Source organism: Rhinichthys klamathensis, unplaced genomic scaffold (genome assembly GCF_029890125.1).
Source record: "Rhinichthys klamathensis goyatoka isolate OS25496 unplaced genomic scaffold, OSU_Roscu_1.1 h1tg000059l_1, whole genome shotgun sequence".
Classification (NCBI taxonomy): Eukaryota; Metazoa; Chordata; class Actinopteri; order Cypriniformes; family Leuciscidae; genus Rhinichthys; species Rhinichthys klamathensis.
The window spans coordinates 241,506-268,805 of NW_026606604.1; the positions used below are offsets into that span (position 1 = coordinate 241,506).

At 36.2% G+C, this 27,300-nt stretch overlaps 1 protein-coding gene across 1 annotated transcript in view; it reads right to left on the reverse strand.

The window, feature by feature from the left end:
• The window catches only part of cntnap2a (contactin associated protein 2a), a gene marked incomplete at its 3' end in the record, with an annotated part of 380,680 nt that overhangs the window by 201,939 nt on the left and 151,441 nt on the right, over positions 1-27,300 (reverse strand). Inside the window, exons 2-3 of the mRNA XM_056248806.1 lie at positions 24,096-24,206; positions 11,215-11,408 (exon numbers count right to left, since the gene is read on the reverse strand). Coding sequence (XP_056104781.1) covers positions 11,215-11,408; positions 24,096-24,206 — 305 coding nt within the window. The remainder of the gene's footprint in view (positions 1-11,214; positions 11,409-24,095; positions 24,207-27,300) is intronic.

A 27,300-nucleotide genomic window follows, 5' to 3' on the forward strand; every position in this document is an offset into this window, starting at 1 on the left:
TTTCAACATTGAAAATATTAAAGAAATATAAAATCAGCATAATGATTTCTGAAGGATCATGTGATACTGAAGACTATGAAGTAATGGCTGCTGAAAATTCAGCTTTGCCATCACAGGAATTGATTACATTTTAAAACATATTAAAATAGAAATAGAAGTATGGTTTAAATGGTTATAATATTTCACAATTTTACTGTTTTTACTCAAATAAACTGGTGAGCATGAGAGATTCAAAAACATTAAAAAAATCTCACCAACCCCAAACTTTTAAACGGTAGTGTATGTTTACAAATTTTTGAAAGAATCATAATCAAATAACACAATGCATTATGTTAACTTTTGCCCAGGTTACAGTATGTAACAACAGCTACTTCTGATAATCACATACAGTACATCATTGTTCAGTTCTCAATGAGCTCTGACACAAGATCCAGCAGTGTAGCTGGAAAACTGCTATACAATAGGGATACACAATATAATCATAATACAATATCAGCTATTGGCTGATATTTGAGGAAGAGTTTGGTTCCAAAACGCGATAAACGCCATTTTTTTAAAAAAATTAGTTACTGCAAAAATCAGTATTGTATCTGGTTGGTATTGAAAAGTCAATGTTTAATTTTAAGTAAAATGCGATATCCGCCGTGTTATTCTGTCATGTTTTCTCCCTTTCTTTCCAAACCGCGACAAACGCCAGTCTCCCTTCTCTGCAGAATGCGATATATCCGCTCTCAGCCAATCACAACGCACCATTCCACGCAATGTAAACAGTAACGGCAGCGCCTTAAATACACTCGGCTTCCTAGTTTTTCTTATCTATTTTGTACTTTTCGATCAACAAACAAACAAAAAAATGAATAATTTTGACGGCATTGATGAACTGTGGTTGTTTCTGTGGTGGGTAAGAAACGTAAGGCATCGAAATCGAATCATTTACGTGAGGAGATTAAGAAGATGAGGCACTCGGGAGGAGGACAAATGTTTTCAATCTTCTTTACAGTTCTTAATAAAAATATTATACTAATAAACTTACGTTGTTTTGTATTTTCAACAGTTTCAATATGAAAGAAAAAACCTTTATATTGATTCAATGGATTAATTGCATTTTGAATTTGAAAAAAAAAATGGATTTATTGCATTTTGGGGAAAAAAACGATCCGTTTTTATAATAAATCTTTGAAAATCAAAACCTGGATTTTAATTTTTTTTGTTATTGTGACCTACAAATGCTATGTGAAAGTTTGAAACAGAAAATAGTGCTTTTTATCTTTCCACTTTCTTGGTAAAGAAAACACATTTTTACTCAAATTAATCTAAATGGATTTATTGCGTTTTGGAACCAAACTCTTGATATCACTTTTTTTTTTTAAATAAAGTAGCCTACTTTAAAAAGTAATATTTAAATAATACGATTTTTATAATAAGACATGTATTGGTTGTTGTGAACATGAAAATAATCAGATTATTGATATGAGACAGAATTCTAATATCAATGCATCCTAAGTAATAAAAAAAGACAACACTCAGCACTATTAAACAAAACATATCTGTTTAAGAAACTGCATGTTGACTTTAGTGTTGCATGGTAAAATTCAAGTCTTTACTAAAGGGAACTCAAGTATATTGTTAACCACAGAGTATGCAAATACTCTCCATATAAATCCATAAATCATGTTATTTGTTAATGGTAAGCAAGACACCATTCAGTCACAACAGTACACATTCCAGCTGGGAGACTCTAAAGACTAGGCTAATAATGCATGCACAGAATTGAACCCTGGGCTACAGAGTTAAAAAGAACAAGGCGTAAATATAAAATAAAGCAGTCACACAGAGAGGTACAGTGAGCTGTGGCGTAAAGGTTCGAAGATTACTGTCTGCTCACAAGTAATTAGTCACTTTAAAAATAAACCAGGACATGTGCAGTTAAATAGAGTGTCTAATTGTCTTCACACAAAAAGAGATCAGTTGAAATTAGCTCAAGGTTTCAAGCACAAATAAATTTACATTTGTTATAAACTGTAGATCATATTAACAGCAGTCAAGCTTTCATTAAAGATTCAGCACACGACACAAAAGTCATAGCTGGGATTATATTGCTTTCTGTTAGTCAATCAGCTATGAAATGGAATACATAATCTCTTATGGATCCATTTCAAAGACGTTTGGATCAAAAGCATTTCAGCAGCATTTGCGTTCACATGTATTTGATTGGCATAAAGTTTAACTGTTATGCACAAAGGTCTTTGCAGGAAACATCAAACAAGTCAACAAAGGAAAATTCACTGATTCTCAATCTTTTTCACTCTTTGGTTCTATTAGAAGCAAAAGTATGCAGCGGTGGAGGAAATACAAAAGTCAAGTACTTGAGTAAGAGTAGAGATACTCTATTAAAATATTACTACAGTAAAAGAATAAGTACTCATTTTCAGTTTTACTTGAGTAAAAGTACAATAGAACTTGATTTTTAATGTACTTAAGTATTACATATAAAAAGTACTGATCAATGAACCATATATTTATTCAGTGCTAGTCAGATATAGCCTGGATGCCAGCCCGAACCCCGCCCACAACATTTTTTGGTCGGGAAGTTCGGTCTGGACTCGATCCATTGAGGAGTAATTATGATCAGTTCAGAATTAGTCGGGCCAATCAAATTGCCAGGGCAGGCTTTATACGATGGACAGATGATCTGCAGTTACGTAATCATCACGTTATCAAAGAGCGCTTGGGTTGAACTGGTTTCCTTCAAAGATGACTGCAGCTGGAGAATTGTGATGTATAGATTCAGCCATCGCGTCTGTTGTAAAAGAAATCGACAGCGCATTCATTTTAAAAGACGAACAGAACTGCAATCAAGGCATTTGTCGATCGGAAAGATGTGTTTGCCGTCCTTCCTACGGGATTCGGCAAAAGTTTAATTTATCAGCTGGCTCCGATGGTCACTAAGAAGATGGGACGCAATGAAAACCCTGTGGTCGTTGTGGTTTCTCCTTTGGTCGCACTCATGGAGAACCAAGTAAAAGAAGCAACACTCATTATTTTACTACTTCTTCCAGCGTGCGTGCAGTTGACTTCTGTTGACAATTTGCGTAGCTCATAAAAAAAACACTTACTGCTTTGCTCTGATTGGTTGTAGGTCTATCCAATTGAGTGCAGAGTTGTTGTTTTTTCCTGGTTCGGTTAAGACACGCCTCATAATCAAAGCCCTATGGAGCAGTATCAGACTCACATTCTGACTAGAATATGAGTATGCTGAAGTCAGGCTAAGTCAGATAGTCAGTAAAAAGCAACTAATAAGAAATTAGTGCACTGCATACATTTAATGTATTGCAAACTAACAAACTTTTTATTTGAATAAAAACACTTATTATCACTATCAAAACATTCAACTTTAATACACTAAAATATCAATTTACTGATTCAAGTGTGCAAACAATTGAAATAATAGACCATAGTATTTTCAAAATTAGAAAAAACTTAATTTGTGTGACAAATATTAAAATACAATGTACAGACGTCACAAGGGTCCAAATGTATCCACAGTATAAGAGGAACTATGCAAACACACTAGTTTATGACCTAAATATGATTGCATTGACTATAATAAATACCAAAATTCATAATAAATCTATAACATTAGGCAGTCATTGTCTAAAAAAGCCAGAGATGTGCTCAACCAGTTCAAACACATTTCAAAACACAACTGAAGCAAAGACAAATTACTATGCCATGCCATTCCTGAAATAATGGGGTTTCATAAAGAGATTAATTCGCTCATCTTTTGAACAATCTGAGGTCATTTATTATTCCCTAACTAAGTCTGACCTAGATAAACAACCATGTCAGGAATGTCTTCTTTCCCTGATGAACACAACAAACATGGCAGTAGCTATGAATTACATGGACATAAAGTGAACTTTTTATTGTGAGCAATTCTGCACCTCTGACATGTCATAAATCCCAAACGGTTCCTTGTGCTAACGTCACATTTAAGAATCGGTGGTAAACGGAAATCATTGTTGACTTATTTATCTCACATCAGGGATCAAGTAAAGTCACAATATTAGATTTATTGCTGGGTCAAAGAGCACCTTCACTGATGATGTGAACATAGCTTAGCATTGAAGGCATAGGACATCATATGTCACCACAATACATGGCAGTTTGTCATTTTATGAAAAATGGCATATGACTGTTACTTTGCATGCTAGTATACACTTTTTCTATCTCTTCTCATTGTCAAATCCTTAAGCCAAACTGTCATTTAACCTGAACTGAAATTATTTGAGGGAGGGGGAATAGTGACAGCATGATTGAAAAATATCTCTCTCTCTCTTTTTTTTTTTTTTTAAGCTATTCAAAATGCACATAAAGACATCCATGAACCAGAACAGAATGCTAAAAATGCTGCACTTGGCATATAAAAGCACAACACCATGATTCATTAACAACACAAAAGGCCTTAATTAATATTCAAGCATATAAGCCTGTCAAAGAAAAATAATTAAAGGCAGGGCCCAAAATGTGATGAAAATTATTCAGGAGTAGAACAAATTATCCAGTCCAAAACTGAACTGCATATAAATCAATTGGACTCCGGATATTTTGAAAGTCTACTTTTGATTGCTGCTTTAATATTGAAACCATGATTGGTAGACTGGTTTTCCCTGAGTGGTGAATTTCTTCAAGAGGGGGATGCAATCAGATATCAAACCGAATGTAAAAACATATGCCCCTCAATCAAGCTAATTTAGCCGGGCTGTAATGAAGAGTTTGTTCGCTTTTGCTTTGCATTTCTTTTGTCAGTTTTTTAGGCAACAGTTCACTGATACTGAATGCCCAATTTTATACTGTTGTAGCAACTGAAACGATTCCTATTCCCACCTCAGTCTTCTTAATGTTCAAAAACTATTGATCTAGCCAGAATTAAACAGTGACCTGTACATTTTCTAGAGATGAACTGGAATCCAAGGGCATTTCAGTTCACAGAAAGGGGGGAAAAAAGCTTCATTCCCTTTTCCAACTGAGAACCAAAAGAGTTCAAAAGTGTGTAGAGCAGAATGCAACGAGGGTTTATGTCTGAGAGCTGAGGTGGTGATCATGACAAAGCTAACACATTCCACGATAATTGTAACTTTGAATAAAACATGTATTACAGAGAAACAGTGCCTTAATGTGTAATTGTGGCACCCAAATTTATTTGCATTAAAGTCCTTTCTCTATAGAAGAAGTGTTTCCAAACTAGTTTTTTCTCAACATTTGAAGTATCAATATATTCTGTTACGTAAAATAAAAAAATATTCTGGCAGCAAAGTTTTCAGACGTATTCTGTCAAATTACAGTAAATCAATTCAAAAATGTCATGCAATAAACTGTAAAAAAAAATAGAGTGCACATATTATGTTCACCATTACTTAACTTTAGTGCTGTCAATTGATTAAATAAAAATTAACGAATTAATCGCACATTTTTCTGTAATTACACTGTAAATAACATGTTACTTCTGTATCTGAATGAATAAAATTGTCAAAATCGCGAGTCTGTTTAAATTTCATGGTTCATGACACTTATAATTGTATAATTTTTACAAAGACAATTTATTAATAAGTTATATAATTTTAAGTTAAAAAAAGTCGATTGAATCCAAAAAACGAAACAAATTTTAGATTTTTTTTTTGCTTTGAATGATCTGGATTAGGCTATATGCGTTCGCGGCCGAGTCAAACCACGACTCGCTTGCATGTTCAAGGGTAGCTTACTTTAAGATTGTTGCAATATGCAAAGACTGAACATTTCACTGTACCAAACTTTTTTTATGGACCCGAATTGTTTTGAAATTGTCACATTTCTGTGTCCAAACCCATGGGCTTTGTCACAAAGGCAGTTACATGGAGTCCTATGAGACAAGCTGCTCCACTTCGCCGTCGTCTTCTGATATTTCCTAATATTTCCTAATACAATAATATTATTGTGAAAATAGTAAGCCGTAAACTAACGAATTTCATTGCTCTCTGCATTTTACAAATATTTGAGATGCAAAAGATATGATATAATTTGCGATATATGCGAAATTATGCATGGAAACGGCTCAAGGGCAGATTTTTTTAGCAATACAACAAAACTTATGCGACAATGCAATTTTGTAGGGATGACGTCACTACGCAAAATTCGCAAACTTTTTTTTACGCACATTCACTTGTTTGTAGATAACAAAAAAACTTTACAGACAGTGACAGTGCAGATTTAAGTTGTTTTTTGCATGTTATCGCGCTTGAATGGTTTAATAGCACTTGAATTAATGATATATACTGGCTGATCATATACCGAAGCACAGCCAAAGGATGACAGAAAAAAAAAATGGATGCGTTAACCTGAAAAAAAAGTTAATTTTGACAGCCCTACATAAATTACAGCATATTAGTGTTGATAATTACTCATTAAAAGGGGAAAAATAGTTTCCAAACAAGCTTTTCGTGTCCCTTTAAGTATCGACAAGTTAAATGGAAATTGTGTCGACACAGAGATAATTAGCATTTCCATCAGCTATATTGATAAACATTTTGATGAGCTACATTCCCCTTGTAAAGGCTTCTTGTTGAAAGCAAAGACAAAAACAGCCGTTAGAACACTCATCACTAAAGGTGGTGTAAAGGGCCAAATCAAAGGTGAATATACAACGCATTCTCACCCCAAGGCGTCACTAAAATGACAATTTTGACCATGCTTCAATATTCAACGCTTTAGGCACCCTTTAGCGTCAGTTACATGACGCGATCCTAGGGCGTCATCTTACTGACGCTTTACCTAAGCGTCAGTTAGATGACGCGGGTAGGTTTAGGTCTGGGGTAGGGTTAGGATTAGATAGCGTCATCTAACTGACGTTAAAGGTAAAGTGTCAGCAAGATGACGCCCTAGGATCGTGTCATGTAACTGACGCTAAAGGGTGCCTAAAGCGTCGAATATTGAAGCATGGTCAAAATGATTCCCAAGGCGTCAGTTTCACGACGCCTTGCTCTAATGAGGAAACTTTTATCATGCACCATGCACCGAAACGTTACTCTTGATTCGCACGACTTTTCAGATGACTTTTAAAGCTGCAGTCCGGCATTTTTCCTCTTTGTCGCCATCTCTGTTCGAAATCTGCAATTGCAGTCATTCGCGGAATTATCAACTTTACGTGAGTTGTAGTTCAACACCCTCGACACGGCACAGTGCGGATGAACACAGTGTTTGAGGAGAGTGTGCAGCTGTCAGTCACCGCGCCGATGTGGATATTGTCATTCAGAATCACAGATTATTCTTTTTGGAAGTGTGACCAACATAAGAATTTTCACCGGGAAATGTCATCTGAACTAGTAAGAAACATTCACTTTTGTTCTGGTTCTGACATTGCAGTAAATCGCGCTGATTAAATCTAACAATTGCTTATAAGTTATCATTTCACGCAAAACCGTGCAAAGTAGCTATACTATGTTCTCAAATTGTTAATGTTAACAACGTCAGCAAGCATTGCGTGACTACATCATGTAATGTCCTTCCGATATTATCCTTGTTTTCGCATGGGTCCGGTTGCAGTCTCTTTTTTTTCTGTAGCCACTCCGAAGTCCGAACGAAGTCTTTTGCATGTTACAGCGGGTGAGTCTCTAGTTGTCACTGATGATGATCGTCGTTTGAACCTTTCTGGATCCGCCATCAAATTGATAAGTTTAATTATATCAAGTGCTGTGAGAAAAGGCTATAAATCTCTACCTCCAACATCCTCACACGCAATATAGCTTATACTAGCCGAGACTCCTCCTTTATGTGTACAGATGTGACGTAATGACGCAAAGACATGCTCGAATCTCCCGCGGAAATCCACCAGTACCACTAAAATTAAAAACATTATTACAAGCTTACCGTTTTGCATCGAGCTAAGGCAAGCAGATAGTTTTGAACACTGGCTGGTTATGTATTTTATCAAATATGTATTTTGGATAATTTTTAACCCAAAAAAAGCTACGGACAGCAGCTTTAAATGTCCCTCTGGCATCATATTCAACTTATTAAAGTGGATTAAATTACCCAAGGCTAAACTTTTAGGGTTAAAATAAAACAATATCTGTCATCATGTCATTCAAATATTGAATGACAATATTTAATACAAGTCTTCTGTGGAACAAAGTCTGAGCTGTACTTTTACATTCACTTTTACTGTCAGTTTCAAAAATTAGACAAGCATTTTAAAAGAAGTCCACTGTACTTCTGTGATGTATACAATCTTCTGAAGACATTGCTTTGGGTGAAGAACAGATTGAGATTAAAAACCTCAGCTGAAGTGATGACTGACAAATGATTATTTTTGATAATCGACTGAAAGCCTTTTTGCAAAATGGAAATACTTGTGTGACATTGTAACATTTACAGATAAGGATTTAGCAGTCAGATGTAAGTTCTGTGAGGGAACATGCACAAGCAGCTCACTCTGTGCCCTCCGCTATTATTCAGATGTGTTATGTCCATAGAAATGCATTATGCACTGCAGTAAAGGGACGTAATTCCTGGATGTTTTCCGTGCACAGTGCACAGATGCAATTAATCAAATTCATTGTCGATTATTTTCATTATTGATTATTATTGATTAGTTGTTGTAGCCTTAGAAAATATGCAGTCATGGGCAAGAATCATGTTTGGATTTATTACAGTTCGTCACAGATAAGGTTTGCTCGTAGATTTATTAGCAGACTCGCTGTATAATGCTTTCATTAGATTCTCACAATCAATAAACTTTAACATACATGTTTGTCAGTGTTGTCGGCTCATCAGCACTTTTTTTTTTTCAGTGCCGAGAGAGTGTGTGCATGGTTGCCAGATGGAGAATATTAACTCTTTCACGAGTAAGTTTAAAATATTCTAACTGACCAGAGTGAGTTTTTTCAAGGCGACCGTTATTTTAGAACGTTTCCCTTCTTGTTTCCGCAAACACAATAACACTGTATGACAGATGTATCACTTGTATTTCCTTTTTCCTTTTTTATTCAAAATGTTCACAAACTTGCTTACCATGTCATCAACTATCTGATATTCCGATTCTCAAATACGTGTAAGTGAGTGTGTTTTGTCGTTTAAAAAACCTTTATAAATGATCTCGATCTATATCGTGAGATGGGCGCCGATATGTTTGTTTGCGCCGCAGTTCAGAGAGTCCTGTCAGTCGGATTTACAGCACGTGAATTCATCAGTTTCTCCCGAAATACATGCAAGTAAGTGGCCGGTAAACTGGGAGAAGAATAGTCAACTTTATAGTCACTCCCACTATGTGTGTCTGATATGATATGAATAAAACCTGTTGGCAAATTATATTTGAATAGATTGTTATTGCTGCTTCCATAGACATATGGAAGCAGAAATAGTGCTTATTTACTATTTCCATAGAAATAGTGTGTATTTACAAACTCCAAATGTATTGTTTTACTAGTGCTTATTTCTATTTAAATGTCTGAAACCTAAAATAAAGGTTAACCATTATGTGGTTGAAAACACTGCATAGTTGTGATATATGACAAGCGCTGAGCGCGTCCATCTCTAGCTCAGCCCCAGCCAACGCACGAAAGCACAGTTTAAATCTGGCAGTTATGGGACGTCACTGTGCATTCTAAATCCCATATGTGGGACCGTACTCTCGGGGGCACAGAAATAAAAATCCCATATATGGGACCATATCGCTCAATGGGCAGAATGATCTTTTTAAGAGAAAAGCCCAGTTTGGGGGATTTTTTATCTTGACATCTGGCAACCCAAATCAGGATGCTTGTTACCGATGCAAGAGAATGGAAATAAAAAAAATGTTTTCTGGACAAATAATGTCTGAATAGAAGAATATATAGAACATTTTCTTCCAAGAGTATGGGACTCCTTTGAAAACTTGAACTGTTTTACCTAGTATTAAGTCTAGCCTCAACGTCAAACTTGGATAGATCAAATGATGAAATCATCTGAAGTGAGCTGAGAATGTCCAAGAGCAAAATGTAGGTGGTGCAGGATAAAAGGCAATGACGATTCCCCTTTAAGACCACCCTGTGTGGATCACTGGTTGGTCCAGTAATAATTCCACTCCCCTCTGCTGTGGGTACTAAGCACAGTCCATCAGCCTGAAATCAGTCTGTGAAACCGTCTTTTTCTGGATCTAAGTGCTTCCTTGATTGCTTACTGTTGATTAAAGCACCCAGGAAGAAATCAAAGCATCCTCTTGACTCATTGATCTTCAGTCGTCCTTGGTAAGCTCAGTATGTGGAAGAGGTATGCTAACACCCTGCCACCATAACCAGTGTTTTACGAATATGTCAAGGACCAATCTTGAATCTTGATTTCATTTTGTAATTCATAACATTCCACACATTAAAGATGCTACCGTCTAATACAAAAAATAAAAAATAAACTTTATACGTAAACAACTGAACAGCAATTTGATTAAAATGTGAATAAAAATCCTGCACCGGGTCATGTCAATCTTCAAGAAAAAGTTGTTTTATTTTACATGAAGTGGGTCATCAACTCAAAGGAGCTGTCATGTCTAAAACACAAGACAATGACAAGGCGTTTTGCAATTTGGAAGTTACCACACCATACAATATAACATTTAGCCAGTGCGCAAGGTAAAAAACAAATATAAGTACATGTAAACAAAACAAGCAATATAAACCAAAAGGAACAAAACAAAAGACAAACAGCTTTGGTCTGAAGCAACAGCCGTTAGTAAACAATCATCATGCGTCCACACTACTAGGTGTCAGTATAAAGTACAAGAACACTAAGATCAAGAAGAGCCAGTGAAATATGGGGGGAGAGAAAAACTTTAATTAATCATTCAAATGGGTTATATTTTCCACAGACACTACCATTCAAAAGTTTGGAGTCAGTTAGTTACTAAATATATTTATTTCAAAAGATTTATTATTTCTCATCAACAGTGTTATTTAGAATAAATAATCCTGAATTAATTTTTTTATATATATATATATTTAACTTGAAATAATATTTCAGAATATTACTGTTTTTACTGTGTTTTTGATCAACACTGCATCAAATCACTGCAGCATTGGTGAGCATTAGACATTTAAAAAAGGTTTTCATTAAATTGAAAGAATCAAATCTTACCGACCCAAACCTTTGAACAATAGTATCCAACACTAAAAACGACAGTAGGCCAATATGAATTATTATGATACTCACCCAGATGTTGCCATCTTGATGGTATGGTTTCCAGTTTCTGCCTGTGTCACTGTAGAGCAGCCGGTAGCGTGTTGTCCAATCAGAGCTGCTATATCGACCCTGCGTGGCGATGGCTGTGACCTGTTTTCTGCTTCCCAGGTCGACCTGCAGCCACTGGTAATGATCACTGTCCAGCGGAGACCAGCCCCCCGCACCTAGAGAAAGAGCACAATGCTCAGCATCTAGTTGTATTGATCTAAAATCTTTATGGTTGTGTCACACAGGGGAGTGAGGAAAGCAGAACAGGAACAAATGTTTTAGATTTTTTTTTGTAAATGTTATACATGTTCTTTTCAAAGTTACAAATTGAATGGGTCGATAATCTACAAGAGCTTTGTAATTTATCAAAGATAATCTGTTATGGTGTTGGGTCTATTGAACTAACTGGATATATTCAAGAGGAACATCTGTATTATTCTGTTCTCACTTCTCTTGGAAGTCTTAAGAACAGATTGCCTTACAGATGTTTTATCTGTGCTTTTAGCTGGAGGCTTTGGAACATTTGTTAAAGGGATATTTGAAGGATCATTAAATATCGTAAATCCAACCATTAATATTAACAAAACAACCCCTTTTTAACGCCTCCCAGTGCCTTCACGACCCCTTTTCAACCCCTCATGTAATTCCCATTATGAACACATAGGGCCTCCTTCATAGCATATCTTTGCATATGAAATAATAATAATTTGCATATCAACTTTTTCTACCGCAGGAATATATATATATTTTTTTAAATCATATCTTTAACACAGAGATACACTGTATTAAAAAAAAAATATTACAGGCTACAACACATCAAAATCATAAATGCAACCTTCATAACAGCTTCAAGGAGTTTACTTTAAATAGTTTTATCATAAGAGGGTCTTCTTTCTGTCCCTAGAAGTGGAGAATCATCAGGGCTGGACTGGGGCTAAAATTTCCCCATAAATTACTTAATCCATATTAGAGTGATATAAACAAAAAAAGTATTTAAATATTTGTGTGAACATGATGAATGATCATTCTTTCAAAATGTAGACCCCTAATAATGATTGTTACCAAATAAAAGACAACAAGTGTGTGAAGAAAATTAAGAAAATTAAAAATATCACTTATGAGCAGAATATTTTTATTGTGCATCATTTCCAATCCAGCGGTAATTGTCACAGCTTTGTGAAAATTGTGAAAATATTATTTATTTATTTTATTCTAAAAGTGTTAACAGTGTCATTTCCACCACAAAATAATATTAAGCACAACACATAATTTGAGATATGGTGGAATATTGTGGAAATGGACTTTCAATAAATAAATAAATGAATAAATAAACAAACAAACTTGCAATTTTACAGGAGCAAAAGTGCCCATAAGGAAACACCCAGATATGAATACTATATTCTATAGCGAAGCCTTTTTATTTATTTATCTGTATTTGTATTGGTATGACAAACATGAATTGGACATTGTTTAAACTGAGAGTGCCTAAATGCAAAGCTGATATTTATGTCTCAATTAAGTTTTTTTGTGCCCCCGATCCGATCTGAATCATTGAATATTAGTCCCGATCCGATAAATGTATTTTTCTAGTGCTTGGTTCACACTTCAAGCACATTAAAGTTATTAAACCCAATCCAGTACAGGGATGTGCAGAGAGTTTCTCAGTGGCTCAAATGTAAAAAAAGGGGCTACTTATTTCGACACCACGGGTTGCCAGTTTGCGGAAAACACAGAGTATTGCAGACATGGAAGACAGCAATGAACAGGGTCAGAGATAGCAGATTCTACCAGACCTATAAAGCCTCAGCATCCATCTAAAAAGTTATATGACCAGAGAGGCATATTAAAACGCAGATAAGTCAACGGATCAACTTAAGGCTCGTCAAGCTGAGGAGGAGGGAGCGGGGCAAACAAATCTCCAATATTTTGAATTTGGACTGCAGTACCCATTTCAACTGCTAGCTGTCAATATTACATACTGCACCTTTAATAGCAGTTAGAAAACCTACTTGAAGGTGCATACCGTCACCTACTGCATGACATCTACGCGACAGTTGACGTAGAGTAAAGGATCGGGCTTAGGATAGCCGATACCGATCAGTTAAAAAATAGCTTAATCGGCCCCGGTACCGATTCTTGAGATCGGCTCAGGGCATCCCAACCTAGAAGTAAATCCACTCCATTAAGTTCCTTACTATCTTCATTGTAAACATAAAGCAGAATGGCACTGCAGCCAGCCAAAGGGAGAGTCAGAGTGAGGACATAAAGTGAGGGTCAGCAGTTTAGGGTGTCCATGGATCAGTACAAGACAGAAGCTTAAGAGAGTGTAAGGGAGCCAGGGGACATCCACTCCACCGCCACCTGCAACCTGCCACCAAGGCAGATGTTCTGAGGAGATAAAGAGAGCAGAAAAAGGGCACTGGAAGGACACCAGACTCTGAGAAAGAGGGGGATAAAATAGGTAGATGGGTAGGCAGAAGACAAAATAGCTCCTGGAGTTGTAACGTTAGGACCAGATAAAATAAAAATAAAAACACTCAATGAATCTGATCAAACAAGAAAACATAGAACTGAGGAGATGAAAAATAAATTGCATTATGTTTGTCTAACCCTGCCTGATGGGATATCTGTGTAGCCTTATAGATGTGGCATGTAGGACTTTGTGATGATAATGCACCTAGGCGATGATAAATCATATGGCATAATTTTTGAATAGTTTACCATCTGCTAACACGCTGACACTAAAGGAAAGGGACTCGCAACCTATGTGATTTGCTATGCCCATTTTAGTGATATGCTTTTGCATTGCGTACTTATGACTTCATTGACTTGAAAATATGAATCTATTTGATCACTTCTGGATTCAAATGTACATATGAAGATGCACACATTACATTTGCAGTATTGGTTTCTTATACAAGAGGAAGCAAAGCGACGGGCAGGACAGTATCAATGGGAGTATGCTGCACATTAATCACAGAATGATCTGTCTGAACTCATAATTAAAATGCTGTCATTACTGTTTTATCAATTTCATGCTAGAAGTTTTGCCTCAGCTTTATTTGAAAACTTCATCCACCATTTGAATAAAAGAAATGGTTAATCCAAAAAAAAAAAAAGATCTCCAGAATGTTGTCATATATTCACACTCACGTTGTTCCAAAATCCAAATATCGCTCTATATCAGCAGGGCTGTGATTTGGCCATAGGCATGAGACCGCAGGCCATATCGCACGGCTACAAGTGTGATATTGTGTTTATACAACAGTTCGAAAACACAATTGTGTAAATAAATAAGAAACAACAACAGAGTGTCTTTAAAAGCCAGAAGTGCCTTGGTGGGAAAATACTTTCTTCCGCCATGGATTCAAATCAAGTAGAGTGTTATGAGAGAGAAATCGACTAAGCGAGTACATTACCTGCTGATATTCTTCAGGTCAATCTTATATTCATAATCACAAAAAAATTAGTTTGAATGTCATCTGAGGAAAGCACTATCTTTGTCCTTTTAACAGTTAAGGGGAATTCCAATGAAAGCACATTTCAAAGCATTTGTAAGTTGTCTTATGGATGTCTTATGAACTTATGGATGTCTGGATGTTGTTTAAAGTATAAACATTTTTCCTTGTTTACGACCTTGTTTCAGTCCTTTTCAATATAAAAGTCTTTACTACTGACTTATTCATACAGACAGGCTTTGCTGCCATAATGGCGCAACAATGTAACTTCCACTAAAGTTGAAATCACAATCACTAACAGACCCTTTCTAAATAACAGATATGGTATGTTATTTATATAAAATATTGGTTGCACTTTATTTTACGTTATCAGTAGCCGCGTTTCCATTACCCTTCAAATTGCGCAAATTGAAATTGCGAATTGAAAATACGCTCAATGGAAACACGTCCATTTCGCAAAAACTCCCGTTTATCGCAAAAAAGTTTTTACGCTCGCATGAGGAGGTTTTTCAGGCAATTCGAAAAAGGAATATTTCGCAAAACTGCAATGGAAACAGGTTTTGCGCATTTACAGTCACCTGACTTAGAAGACGCGGTGAGTTTGGGGTCCGTGTCCGCAAATAATATAATAATAATTATCATCATTATTATAACATTTATTAGGCTGCGTAGAAGATGCTTTTATCCAAAAAAGGATCAAAGCAATTCGTCACATCTCATTCATAATACAGGGCTAAGATTATCACAAATAAACAAGATTTTGACGCATATCCAAGTGTTTGTGCGGAGTGTGGAGCGTGCACTGCATGGCAGGGGGGGCGCGGGCGCGAACACTTGCATTTTCCTATCAACAGTGGAAACAACTTAAAATAGGCTACTCTATCATTTCTGGTCATACAGAAAATAATAATACATTATTCGCAACTGCTTTTATTTGTGTAAACTCACAATAACAAGAAAACGTTGTGCTTTTGTAAAATAAAATAAAACAATCAGGCGCGCTTCATCATGGTCTCCGTGAACTGAAGCGCGAGAACTGAAACAAAATATAGCCTAAGCTAAAGCTTGAAATGTCCACTTTAAAACGAATTCGAATCGAAAGCTAATAGCCTACCTTCTGATTATGTAATCCGTATGAAAGGTGCATTTCTCTCTAAATGTGCACCCGCCTTACAGCGGAGATGGAGATGTTTTAGCCGACACTGATTTTTTATTAATAAACAATTAAAATGCCTTGTTATTTTTTCAGACACATTTATTAATTATTATAGCCTATAACTCACCTATAAATCACATTTCTGTAGGCTGTGGTTATATGGCTCTTCTCATTCAGCACTGCGGGAAAAATATAATTTCCAGGTTCTAATTTGGCCTTAGAAAACCAGTAAAATCTACTTCTTTTTTTTTCATTTTAAATTGTCAATATTTTAAATGTTTAATAAAGGGGCAAAAAGTCATAAACAAAAATCTGAAAATTCGTCGATATTTATTTTTTTGCGCAGCATTTGGTGTGTAGGTACAGTTCAAATTAAAATTTTGGTGTTCAACTTTGCGTTTTAAAAATACAACCGTTCATTTTTCGTTTTGCAATTACGGGTTAAATAAGGAAAAACGAATGGACACAAAAGTGTTTGGACATAATACGAGACAGAGTTCTTTATTAAATTCATAAAAGAAACAATAATTACAGGAATACTGGATTCTAAACCTCAAAGAAATGCCACAATCAAGACCTCGGAGCAGAAATGAGGGAGAAACAGCCAGGAAATTATGTGCCGTTCTCAGTATAAGGGTCTTTCCCTGCCATTAATGCTTGGATAACACACCACGTCTCCTTCCATTAATAATAATAATGTCTAGTGCGGTGGCTGTGATATAGGCTATAAACCTACCAACATCCGGACCGTTACCATGATTTTTGGAATGACTTATCGCGAGAGGAAAAAAATACATTTTAGTCGCATAACATCGGTTAATGGAAACGCCGTCATTTCACAATAGTTTTTTATCGACATTTAGAAAAAAATCGCAAAAGTTTTGCGCAAATCTGTAATGGAAACGCGCCTAGTGATTTCTGAAGTGTAATTATTCAAGTTCAGACAGATTTTCTTTGTCTCAAAATCGTTCAATACTGTTTATGCATCAGTAAATCAAGCCAGTGACTAAACGATCAACTTCACATTGTTTCTCCTAGTAGCATGAACATATTCAAATTGTGATTAAAACACATACAGAAAGCGGTCAAAGAACGCTCCCTTTACAATCGCTGAAGCTGTCAATCACACAGGGTGAGTTTATCTGGATACTTGCCAAAACTCCCATTATGTAATCAATGACGCTGTTACACTGCACAACGAAGCTCTTACTGTTTCCATTGTTATTTATGGTGAAAGCATTCGTTAGAGTGCAGAAATCACATTGCAATGATGAGATCACTGCATTCACGCGATCAACAGACTATCTGTCATCTGCTTAATGCTCATCACTGCAACCTTTCATGTGAAGGGAATAGATCTAAATATAATGCTATAATCGACACTTCATGATACGTTACTCTCGACAGCTGTACTAGTAAAAACGTAGTAAAAGTATTTGAGAGGGTTCCACATGTAATGCTTATTTCATATGCAAAGATGTCAGCGAATCACAGCAGTGAGTGTTTTCACTGAAATCTTACAGTAGACACGCCCCTTCAAACAGAGCGTTCAAATCAGAGGACTAAAATCAGGGTAGAAAATAGCCATTTATTTATAAATTGTAAAATATTTTTGATGTAAAAATAATATTAACATAAAAGTGCATCTCAGGAAAGATTTAAAAAAAATCCAATTAATGACCCTTTAAAGACTTTTAATGAGGTCCACAATCCACATGGTACCTCTGCTTCATCCACAGTCGTCATCAGCAGAAAAATTCCTTTCTACGAATGCATTGGTTGGTTATTATCCCACTCTAGCTAACATGACGGCTTTTTAAACGCCAATCACAATTTTTACTATTATATTTCTTATTTTGGTATTGTAATTTCAGGAAAGAAATAAATAAAACAGACATTATTGAAATCTGGGACACTGATTACGTATTGCAAGATGCGGGACAAAGCTCCCAATTCCGGGACACTACTACTGTATCTACATAACAGCCAGAGAGAAATGCTGCAAGCAGAGTGAAACAGTGAAACGGTTCCCGTGGTGATACCGTTAGAATATCGCTTGGCTGGAAAAGGCTCTCGGCAAATCAGATTCGAGAACCAGAACGAACTGTTGTATCCACAAATTATTTGCCAAGAAATTAGCAAAATCTAAGCAAATGGACTACTAAAAAAAATCCATTGCATTCTCAGAAAAAAATCAAGGACAGAAGTTTTTGGTAGAATGTGGGAAGTTGTATATACAGTATATATAAATAGACAGAGAAAAATATTTAATTCCCATGAAACTAATTCTAACTTCATAAGAAAGCAGGAGGAGAAAAAAAGAGAAGGGGAAATAAAGGACATGGATCACTGCTCACATTCCTTATATTAGTCTCAATCTCATGCATGGACACATTGGTATTCAGCTGAGCTTGGGGTACATGACTGAATGCTGGGGTACTGAACCTTTCTACTCCTCTGTCATTCACCTCAGTTTTCCCACCTCTCCCTCTCATTAGTTTCCAAAAGGCTATTTTGTTTCCCACATACAGCTGCCTGTCCCTTCCCATCTCCAGCTGTGAGGGCCAAACAGGTTTCTGATGAAGCGAGATTTGACCTTTCCCTCAGATTCATCTCACAGATGAACTGCTGCTAAATAGATGCCCTTACTGCAGAATGAAAGCGGAGGACGCCTAAGCAAGTCTCAAACCTGATGTCTGGATTTGAGATGATGCCGAGGGTGGACCCCGAAAGGACTGTGTGCATCTCACACACCACAGCGACGTGATTAAAGCTGACCTTCAACAGGCCATTTGCTGATGTAAATCCATATGAAAAATGTGAAGTGATGGATGTGTTTCATATAGTGTCAAGGTCTTTAGGAGACTGAGTGAAAGATGCGTGAGCTGTGTCATAAATGCGTATTAAAGCACTATATGCTTCTAAAAAGATCTAATGAACAGCATGAACACATAGCCAGAGTTTCACCTTTGTTCTTGAGGAGGGGAAAATGGGATCATGTAGGCCCATTTCTATACTTTATAATACACAAAGGCAGCATAAATGTTCTGGCCGGTCCTATATAGACTATACAAAACGATGGAAACAATGCAATGGAAAAAATTTACTAAATCCCATTTCTATTGATTGAACAAGTCCAATCTTATCATCCTACTTAGGTCATCCAACATAATTTATATATATATATATATATATATACTGTATATATACAGTATATATATTGAGGTGTTGGGAATTATTTAGTCTTGTTAGTATTGATGCTTTTTTTATAGCATCTTATTTTCAATTTTATATTCAGTTAATAAAGTTCTGTCTCACATTTGGACTTTAAATAAACTGAGAACTGTTTTATTTGTACTATAAATAATAATTTAACCACACCTCAAAGCTAAAGGATATCGACTGTATATGATATGACTTCCCATCATATGGATGAATGGATGGATGGATGGATGTGCGGACGGACGGACGGGTGGGCGGGATGGATTAAGAATATAGGAGGATATCACAACCAACTGTCACCCATCAAAGTAGATAAATAACAATTCTGCTTTCTATTGATTTTGTGCTCTCTTTAAAATACATTAGTATGGCTAAATAATGCATCACTAGTGGAGACAGAATGTTGCATGCTGACAGATTGGCATTACCAAAGTCCTTTTCAAGGAAAGTCTGTTCACTCTGCGGCCATATTTGCAATACCTCCAGGTAGCTATTTCAGGCATCCAAGACCAAGTCCTATCTATTTGAATGAGGGAATCCTGAAATCTCAAATAGCATACGCAAGGGAAACAGGTCAATTTAGCGCAAAGGGAATTAATTAATTAATAGGGAATTTTGAAAGAATCACTTATTTTATCGTCCAGCGTTCACATGAACGGGCAAGTAACTATCAGCTCTGCAGCGGATTAATATCCAAACTATAGTGAAAACACTATTTATTAGTAAGCACATAACACATGACACTTATCTTTTAAACAAATATATAAACAAGGCTTTATTGAGTATTCTAACACATAAAACTACTATCTATCACAAACACACACACACACACGCACACATGAGTTGCAGAAAGAAAGTGAGGAAGGAATGAGTTTTAAGAGTGAAATGATGAAATCCCAAGTTTCTATGTGCACTTTGTAAAACCTGACCTGAACGAACCGTTAATCATCAATTTAACCCTTCTATCGTTCATTAGGCGGGGTTATTAAATGTATATCTTGCATTTGTGTTCCTTGCATGTAGATTCCCTTTGTCGGCATCCTTTGCTCAAAAAGGGGGTTTTCCCTGGTTCGTTGATTGGCTGGCGGTCTTGTCGTTTCTGGAACCACGTTCTTGGGAGGCCAATCAAGTTGGTGTGTTGGCGGATGAATGGAAAGTCTCGTGGATGAAGTTTGAAGTTGGAAGTAGGCTTTGCTGTTAAACCGTTGACCGAAACTTTACAGCAAAACTTAACTTAGAACCGAGACTCTCAACGGAAAAGAAAAGAGTATCGTCTTTGGTTCAGATGTGGCCGTTTCTCCTCCTCTGACCATAAATTACACGTTATCTGAGTCACTTAACTTTCTCGCTGTAGCAAAGTACAATTAAGACATGGTTTCTATACTAAGAATACAATACATTTTACACAGATTTCATTCAAGTCATCTTCTGAGTTATGAGCAGATGATCATACTGGTAGGGAACAATACAAACTTTCAGTCAACCATTCAATACTTATAGAAACTGCATGAATTATGTGTGATCTAGGCATAAGTCACATAGGTTGTAGACATGATATAGAATTATGCAGTTGAACGATCTTTGATTTTAAGTCCATAGCATTGTTTTAAAATTATCTGATGGATTTTGATCATGTAAAAGCCGTCTATGTGTTTTTTAAGAGATTTCCATGAGAGGTCACTCGGAGGTCTTTAAGAAGAAAAAGGTCTGTTTTGTATATCTGTCTTGGGGGGGTCAAACAACCTCAGGCATTATCTTTGTGGGACTCAAGCTGTGCCATCTCCGAACCAATCCATACGAACTACCTAGTGTTGGCAACGTTCTTCCTTAAGCTAGGCTCATGTTTTTGAAGCTTGCGTGGCCATTAAGTATTTGTAATTGTTTTGTTTGAATGAATAATCTCTGATCTGCTCTCAGATCTCACACATATTTCAAATCAGCAACAAAATCTGACATGAAGTGTCCCATAAATGTTGTTTCTAATCCTCAAATAGCATTAAAAAGGTATTTTTTTAAGCTAGTCGAGCCAATGTGCATGTGCAGTCCTAAGCAGGAGTCTCAGGTTTCTATGGAAACCAGTTTCTATTGGCAGCTGCAGTGACGCAATGACTTTTTCAAACAGCAATTGGCTCTCCCAATTGCAGTTTCTCCCATTCATTACTAATAGGAGTGAACCGTCTTTCTATATCTATAGTCTTTGGAATTAGTCTGGCATGATACTGCTCATCTAACTATAACTAATGAGCCTTCTTCTGTGACATCATCATCCAGGGTCCCACGGCATCCTGTACTCTGGCACGACTGGGCACTTCTAATGCTGTCAAAATGATCTTTTCTTGGCTCTCCAGTTCAGTGACATTGGAAATGGTCACAGTCATTGTCCTAAAGCTAATTATATTTTAAAAAGTGATTTCAGCGGAACAGATGTGCTGTACGGATGTGGATTTCATTAGAGAGTCCGCAGTGTCATTGTTATTCATGACATTGAGTAAAAAAGAGAAAAATCCTCAGTGTATTATATATAAAAATGTCATACTCCATCGACAGGATGAGGTCCAGACATCACCCTATTATTCACTGTCTTAATGACTAAATAACTTTATGCAAGATCGATGACAACTGCATATCTGCATGGGAATTCTGGGCAAGAATGACACAACTGACAGGAATAACCTCTCTTCAACTCTGATAAGGCGTCATTAACATGCATTATGGCCTATGACTTTCATACAGTAATAAGAATCCAATCTCTGATGATACTGGGGAAAAACATGACACACATCACCAAGACTTCCAATAAAAAACCAACTCAAATCTGAGTGTTTCTTCAAGCATTACTCGCCTAGGTGTCTCTAAAGTAAATTGGGGTTGGTAAGGGGGAGCTGCCATTGTGCACATAGCTGTCATGCCATTGATATGAAACCTCATGTGTGCAGACGGGCAGGTTGGAGAACATGTTCGTTGGACACCACTGTGTGGCTTTCAGAGTGACTAGGAACCCTGTGTCACTATGCTGACTGCTGATGGAGGCAGTGCCAGAGGGCATATCCCATTGCTTATTCTCACAAACCCCACCGGCCTTCAGTGAGAAAGGTGGTTGAATTGAAATGCCAGCCTTACACCTGGAAGCTGCTGTTACCACCGTCACCTGCCAATCTTGTGTGCTTTTATGCTGTCTGAACTTTTATTTCCATCACTGAAGCAATTCTGGTTATATTACACAAAAACCAAGCAAACAACAACTATATCTAGTTGTTAAACATACCATCCTCCTAAATACGTTCTATGCGGAGGAGGTATTAAAGGAGTAGTTCACCCAAAAATAACAATTCATCATTTACTCACCCTCACATCCTCACAAACCTGATTTTATTTCGTTATTTCTTTATTTTAATTTTAGTTTAAGAGGTAGTAATTTTGTTATGTGATCTTATCATTTTACTTTCCATTTAGCTTTTGTCATGAAACGTGCTGATAAAAGCTCACGAAGACAAGGAAGAACAGGATCTTTAACAAAACTTAAAATCTTACAAAATATACTTCTCACATGCTATACTGTTGACGAAGACAAACAAACACTGAGGGAGAACTGAAGGCTTAAGTGCACAGAACAAAATGAGATTATTAACGAGGAGATTGAAAAGGCACAGGTGAATGGCATAACTAATTAAACAGACTGAGGCAAACTAGATCTCAGGACAGAATCAAAAACACAATGCAAACAACAGAACAGGGTATACTCGTTACAGCTTTATTTTCACCTCAGCTTTAGAAATTTTAGAACTTCAGCTAAAACTTGTTTATTTCAGTTAGTTGCAGCAGAGGCAACATTTCTAGTTTTTTTTTAATCAAATTTTTTAAATAGTTTTTGTTAACCATAACTTATCCAATACCAATAATAATAAAAAAATCATAATAATAAAATCTCTCTAAAATCATCCGATGGCCAAAATGGTAGTAATATATTGTGAATCCCTACATAAAATAACGATAAAAGTTATCACAGAATAACGACTCGACCCAAGCTATGAGTTTTTCGGTGAACTATTCATTTGAAGTAAACTGCCACATGTATGCATGAGCTCTGCTTGACAGAATAAACAACCAAAAATTAATTAATACAGACATTCAAAGAACACCCGTTTCTTCATACATAGGCAGTACCGTTTACAGAGAGATAGTCTCAAGTAAGAAAGATTTATATGCAGCGTACACTGTGCCTAAACGCTTTTAAAAGAATTTGTAATACAAAGCAGTTACATATTAGAGGGGTTTTTGTATATAATACAGCCAAGTGACTCATTGAGCTTGGAAATTACATGCAATTTAAAGCCTTTAAAGTCAGTCCCACGGTCTCCAGACTCCCATATACAAAACATAAATTTGAATCTGCTCTCCCCTGAGAGCCCATCAATTCAAAAAGCAAGCAAAATTCTGACGCACATTTAACAGTGGGTTCAATTCTTTCTACATTCGCCCTCATAAAAAGAAAAAAACTTGATCTTGTTCTGTCGCAGATGCCAAATTAAACTTCAGAGACGTCCTACGAGGACACAAGAACTTCCATTTTAATTAAACAACATTTTTAATGAGTGGCGAGGAACAAAATGAAAATAATAAATATGTGAATTATGCACATATCACCAAGATAAATCATAACGTTGCCACATCTGTTGTAGATTTTCGCACAATTAGTCCTAAGCACATAGTGTTTTCCGAAAGCACAGTTTGGCATAATGGGATGAGCCATTGTAAGCCAGTAATTCACGCCTGGAGTTACTGAAGTAATGACTCTGCGGTGCCATATAGTGCATGAATGTTTATTGAAATGACACAAAACTATATCAAGTCTGAGCACCTGTGAAATTGAAGTTTGTAATATATTGCTGTCATAAAACAACAGCTCAAGAGTGTTTATTGAGGTATTGTGTCGAGAGAAAAAAAGGTCTGTTCATTCTGCAATTCACATTGGTGGGTGTGAATACTGTACGTGTATGAGCAAGTATTATGAAAATGCTTTACAGTACCTCCTCTTTTGTTTAGCTTAGCGTATCCAGGTGCATAGCCACTAGTGAACACTGAGGAGCTGGTGAAGGCATTATGGGGAAGTGGTGTGACCAGAGCTTCATCACATTTTTCTGTAAAAGAAGAACAGAGAGAAAAAAAACATTATGATCACACGAAATAACACAACATAAAGCAGTGAAGCAGCCCTTAAATTACAAATTTATTTTAGGAGAGTGAAAGCACCCTTGACACAAGATGCAGGAAGAACTGAGAGATGCCAATGTTTACTGAGCTGAGATGCCCATCATGGTAGACCTTTTCTGACTGCAGGCTCCATTAACACCAGCATATTAAAGAGTCAAAGCATTTGGAGGATGGAGGCTGTGCTCCCGCTGGTCATTACTCCATGCTGGTAGCCAGCGGGTCACAGTTACAAAGGCTAAAATGCCAAGACAAGTAGTTTTTTCCAGTAGATATAAAGAAAATTAACACTGAGCTGGTTTTAGTCATCATGTTCATGAAAACACAAGATATGTGGCTTGATGTGTTGTAAAAATGCTAATTATTAAATGAATTAAGTTCCAGCAGAATCAGCTATATGTTCAGTAATACAAGTAGTGGGCGACGTGCGCAACAAAAACACTCAAATTATAAAAGTGTACCACTAGGACTGGCATATTCAACAACATGTCTCTATAAATAATGACAATGTTCACTGCAAACACTGTGATAGAGTGTTAAAGGTAAATGGCAACATGCCCAGTGTAGCAATGTGTTATTGTTTGACTTAAAGACAAATGATGTTTTGTTTAAAAGCTGAGTTTTATGTTTCACAAAATGTACGTGGATAAAGGGTTAGAAATGGAGAAAGATATCCGCATTTAAAAAAAAATTTATACACAGTAAATTCATACTACACATAGCCTTATTAAAATACTAATCATATTTTTATGTAACAATACATTTTATTTTATATAAATATAATTGTATATACTATAATACATATTATTATATAATTTATTACATAATATAAAATGCATATATGTATATATAACTTTATATTACGATGATATTTATTATAATAAATATAATAAATATTTGTTATACAGTATATTATATAAAATGTTCATTATTTTATTGTAAATTGAATACAAAATCCCGATAGTTACATTTCTTTCACGTTACTTCCAATTTCTTTAAAATTACTTCACTTAATCTTTCTTTTTTTTTATTAAATTAAATTGTCAATAAAAATAGGCTATATCGTGATTATTGTATTATTTGGAATTGTCAGTGTTTAGCGATTTAATGGATTGATCAATTTTTGTAACAATCAACCATGAAAGTTCCTGTAAATTGTCATTTCTAATGTGCTGCATACACTGTAAAAAAAAAACAAATTGAAAAAAATATATATTATTGGATTACATTTGACAAGAAAACAGTCTTTCTACTTCTAATTCAGTGTTATTTGCCATTTCTTTGTAATTATTTGTGAAATTTACTAGCAATTTCTGAGTGATTTTTTTTCTTTTTTCAGTGTACACTAGACATAAAAGTGATTAAAAAATCATAATGAGACAAAGAGCGACAGTCCAGATGTGTTTCCAAATGTGTACCAAATAAGATTGCATGCTGTTGTCCTTTCTCAACAGTGTATGCCAAACTGGACAACTATCTGAATGACGAATGGCAATAAATTATATGGCATATGCAAAGACAGGTTCCAGACACAAACTGTCCCAGAAGAGCCATAGCAGAAATGACTGATAGCGGCAGTTTGGTGTATTCAATATGAAAACACATCCGCTATTTGCTTTCAGCTGTTCACTCAATCAGAAACAACCCTGGACGGAGGGAGGACTTGCTCATACTGTATGTGAGAAGTGTAGACACATCTGACATCTGATTCTAATGAGCATCTGCCATGTTCAAACAATATTTAGCTATTCGTCTCCAAATCCCAAGTCAAATCAGTCTTTTGACCAGGAGAATCAAACAGAAATGCATTCACATATGGCTGTCTAAACCAAGATCTACATCTTTTATAACTCTTGTTCTCACCAGACAATCCCCATTACTCAGAGGACACATGGAAATAGTACACTGTCATTTGTGCCTTCTCAACCTGTTGAAGTACCCAATTACAGTTGACATTATAGCGTCAAACCGGCATAATTACTGTCATCTGCATTGCATTACAGTGACAGATGGAAAACAAACAATTAATGATTTAAGAAAATAAAGCATTATAGTTTCTCCTGAGAACCCATTGCTAAAACATGTAGACTTGCTTCAGGGAGTAAATATGAGCATACAATCATCTACGTCAACTGAAAAACATTAATTTCATGCCAAAAAATCGTAATAAGGCTATGATGATACTAAATTTCTGTGGTCGTTTACTCTAAATACAGTTCAGCGAGAGAAAGGTAGGGAGAAGTTAGAAAAGACAGAGTGCAAAAGATGCTGTAGCTTAGTGGTTAAAGATCTTGGCTGGTAACCAAAAGGTTGTAGGTTCAGAACCCTGCCAAGAGCCATCCTCACTGCGTCCTTGAGCAAAGCTATTAACCTCAGGACGTCATGGGGATTGACCCCGTAATAAATGTAATGGATATTTGGATAAAAGTTTCAGCTAAAAGGTGGGCAAGGCAAACCAGAGGTATGCCAAGATCTGGCCTGTACAAGCCAATAACCATTTAAAATGAACTGATCATGTCTTTAATTTACTGAAAGTGAAAATTCAAAGAAAGACTCACTGGTCTGTCATAGATACACTTTCAGGGTAAATCATCGTGGAATAAGCCAAAGAACTAAAGATTTTCCGAAGCTATTCCGATAATTTATGAGTATGCCATCATGAGGGTCCCTATCTATTAGTTGCCAAGCGTCACTGCTGTCACAGCAGTATAATTCGCTTTGTAGAAGCTTAGGCTATACTAGAAATTTATGTGGCATTATTAGTTTGGAAGCTTATGGTCATAATTTTGGCACGGAAAGCGCAAAGGACTGTTTGACTTGCGAACACAACAAAGGAGCATCCAGGATCGGCTCAGATAAAAGGAAAAACAGCAAAAACGAGATGGCTCGTATGTCAGGATCGTGGCAAAGACACATTACTGAGAGACCTGCAAATCGTTGTTCGATCCTAAAACAAATTTCAATGTATTCCAAAGAGGAAGACGAAAGAGAAGCATGTCACAAAATGGATTTACTTGTCCATGT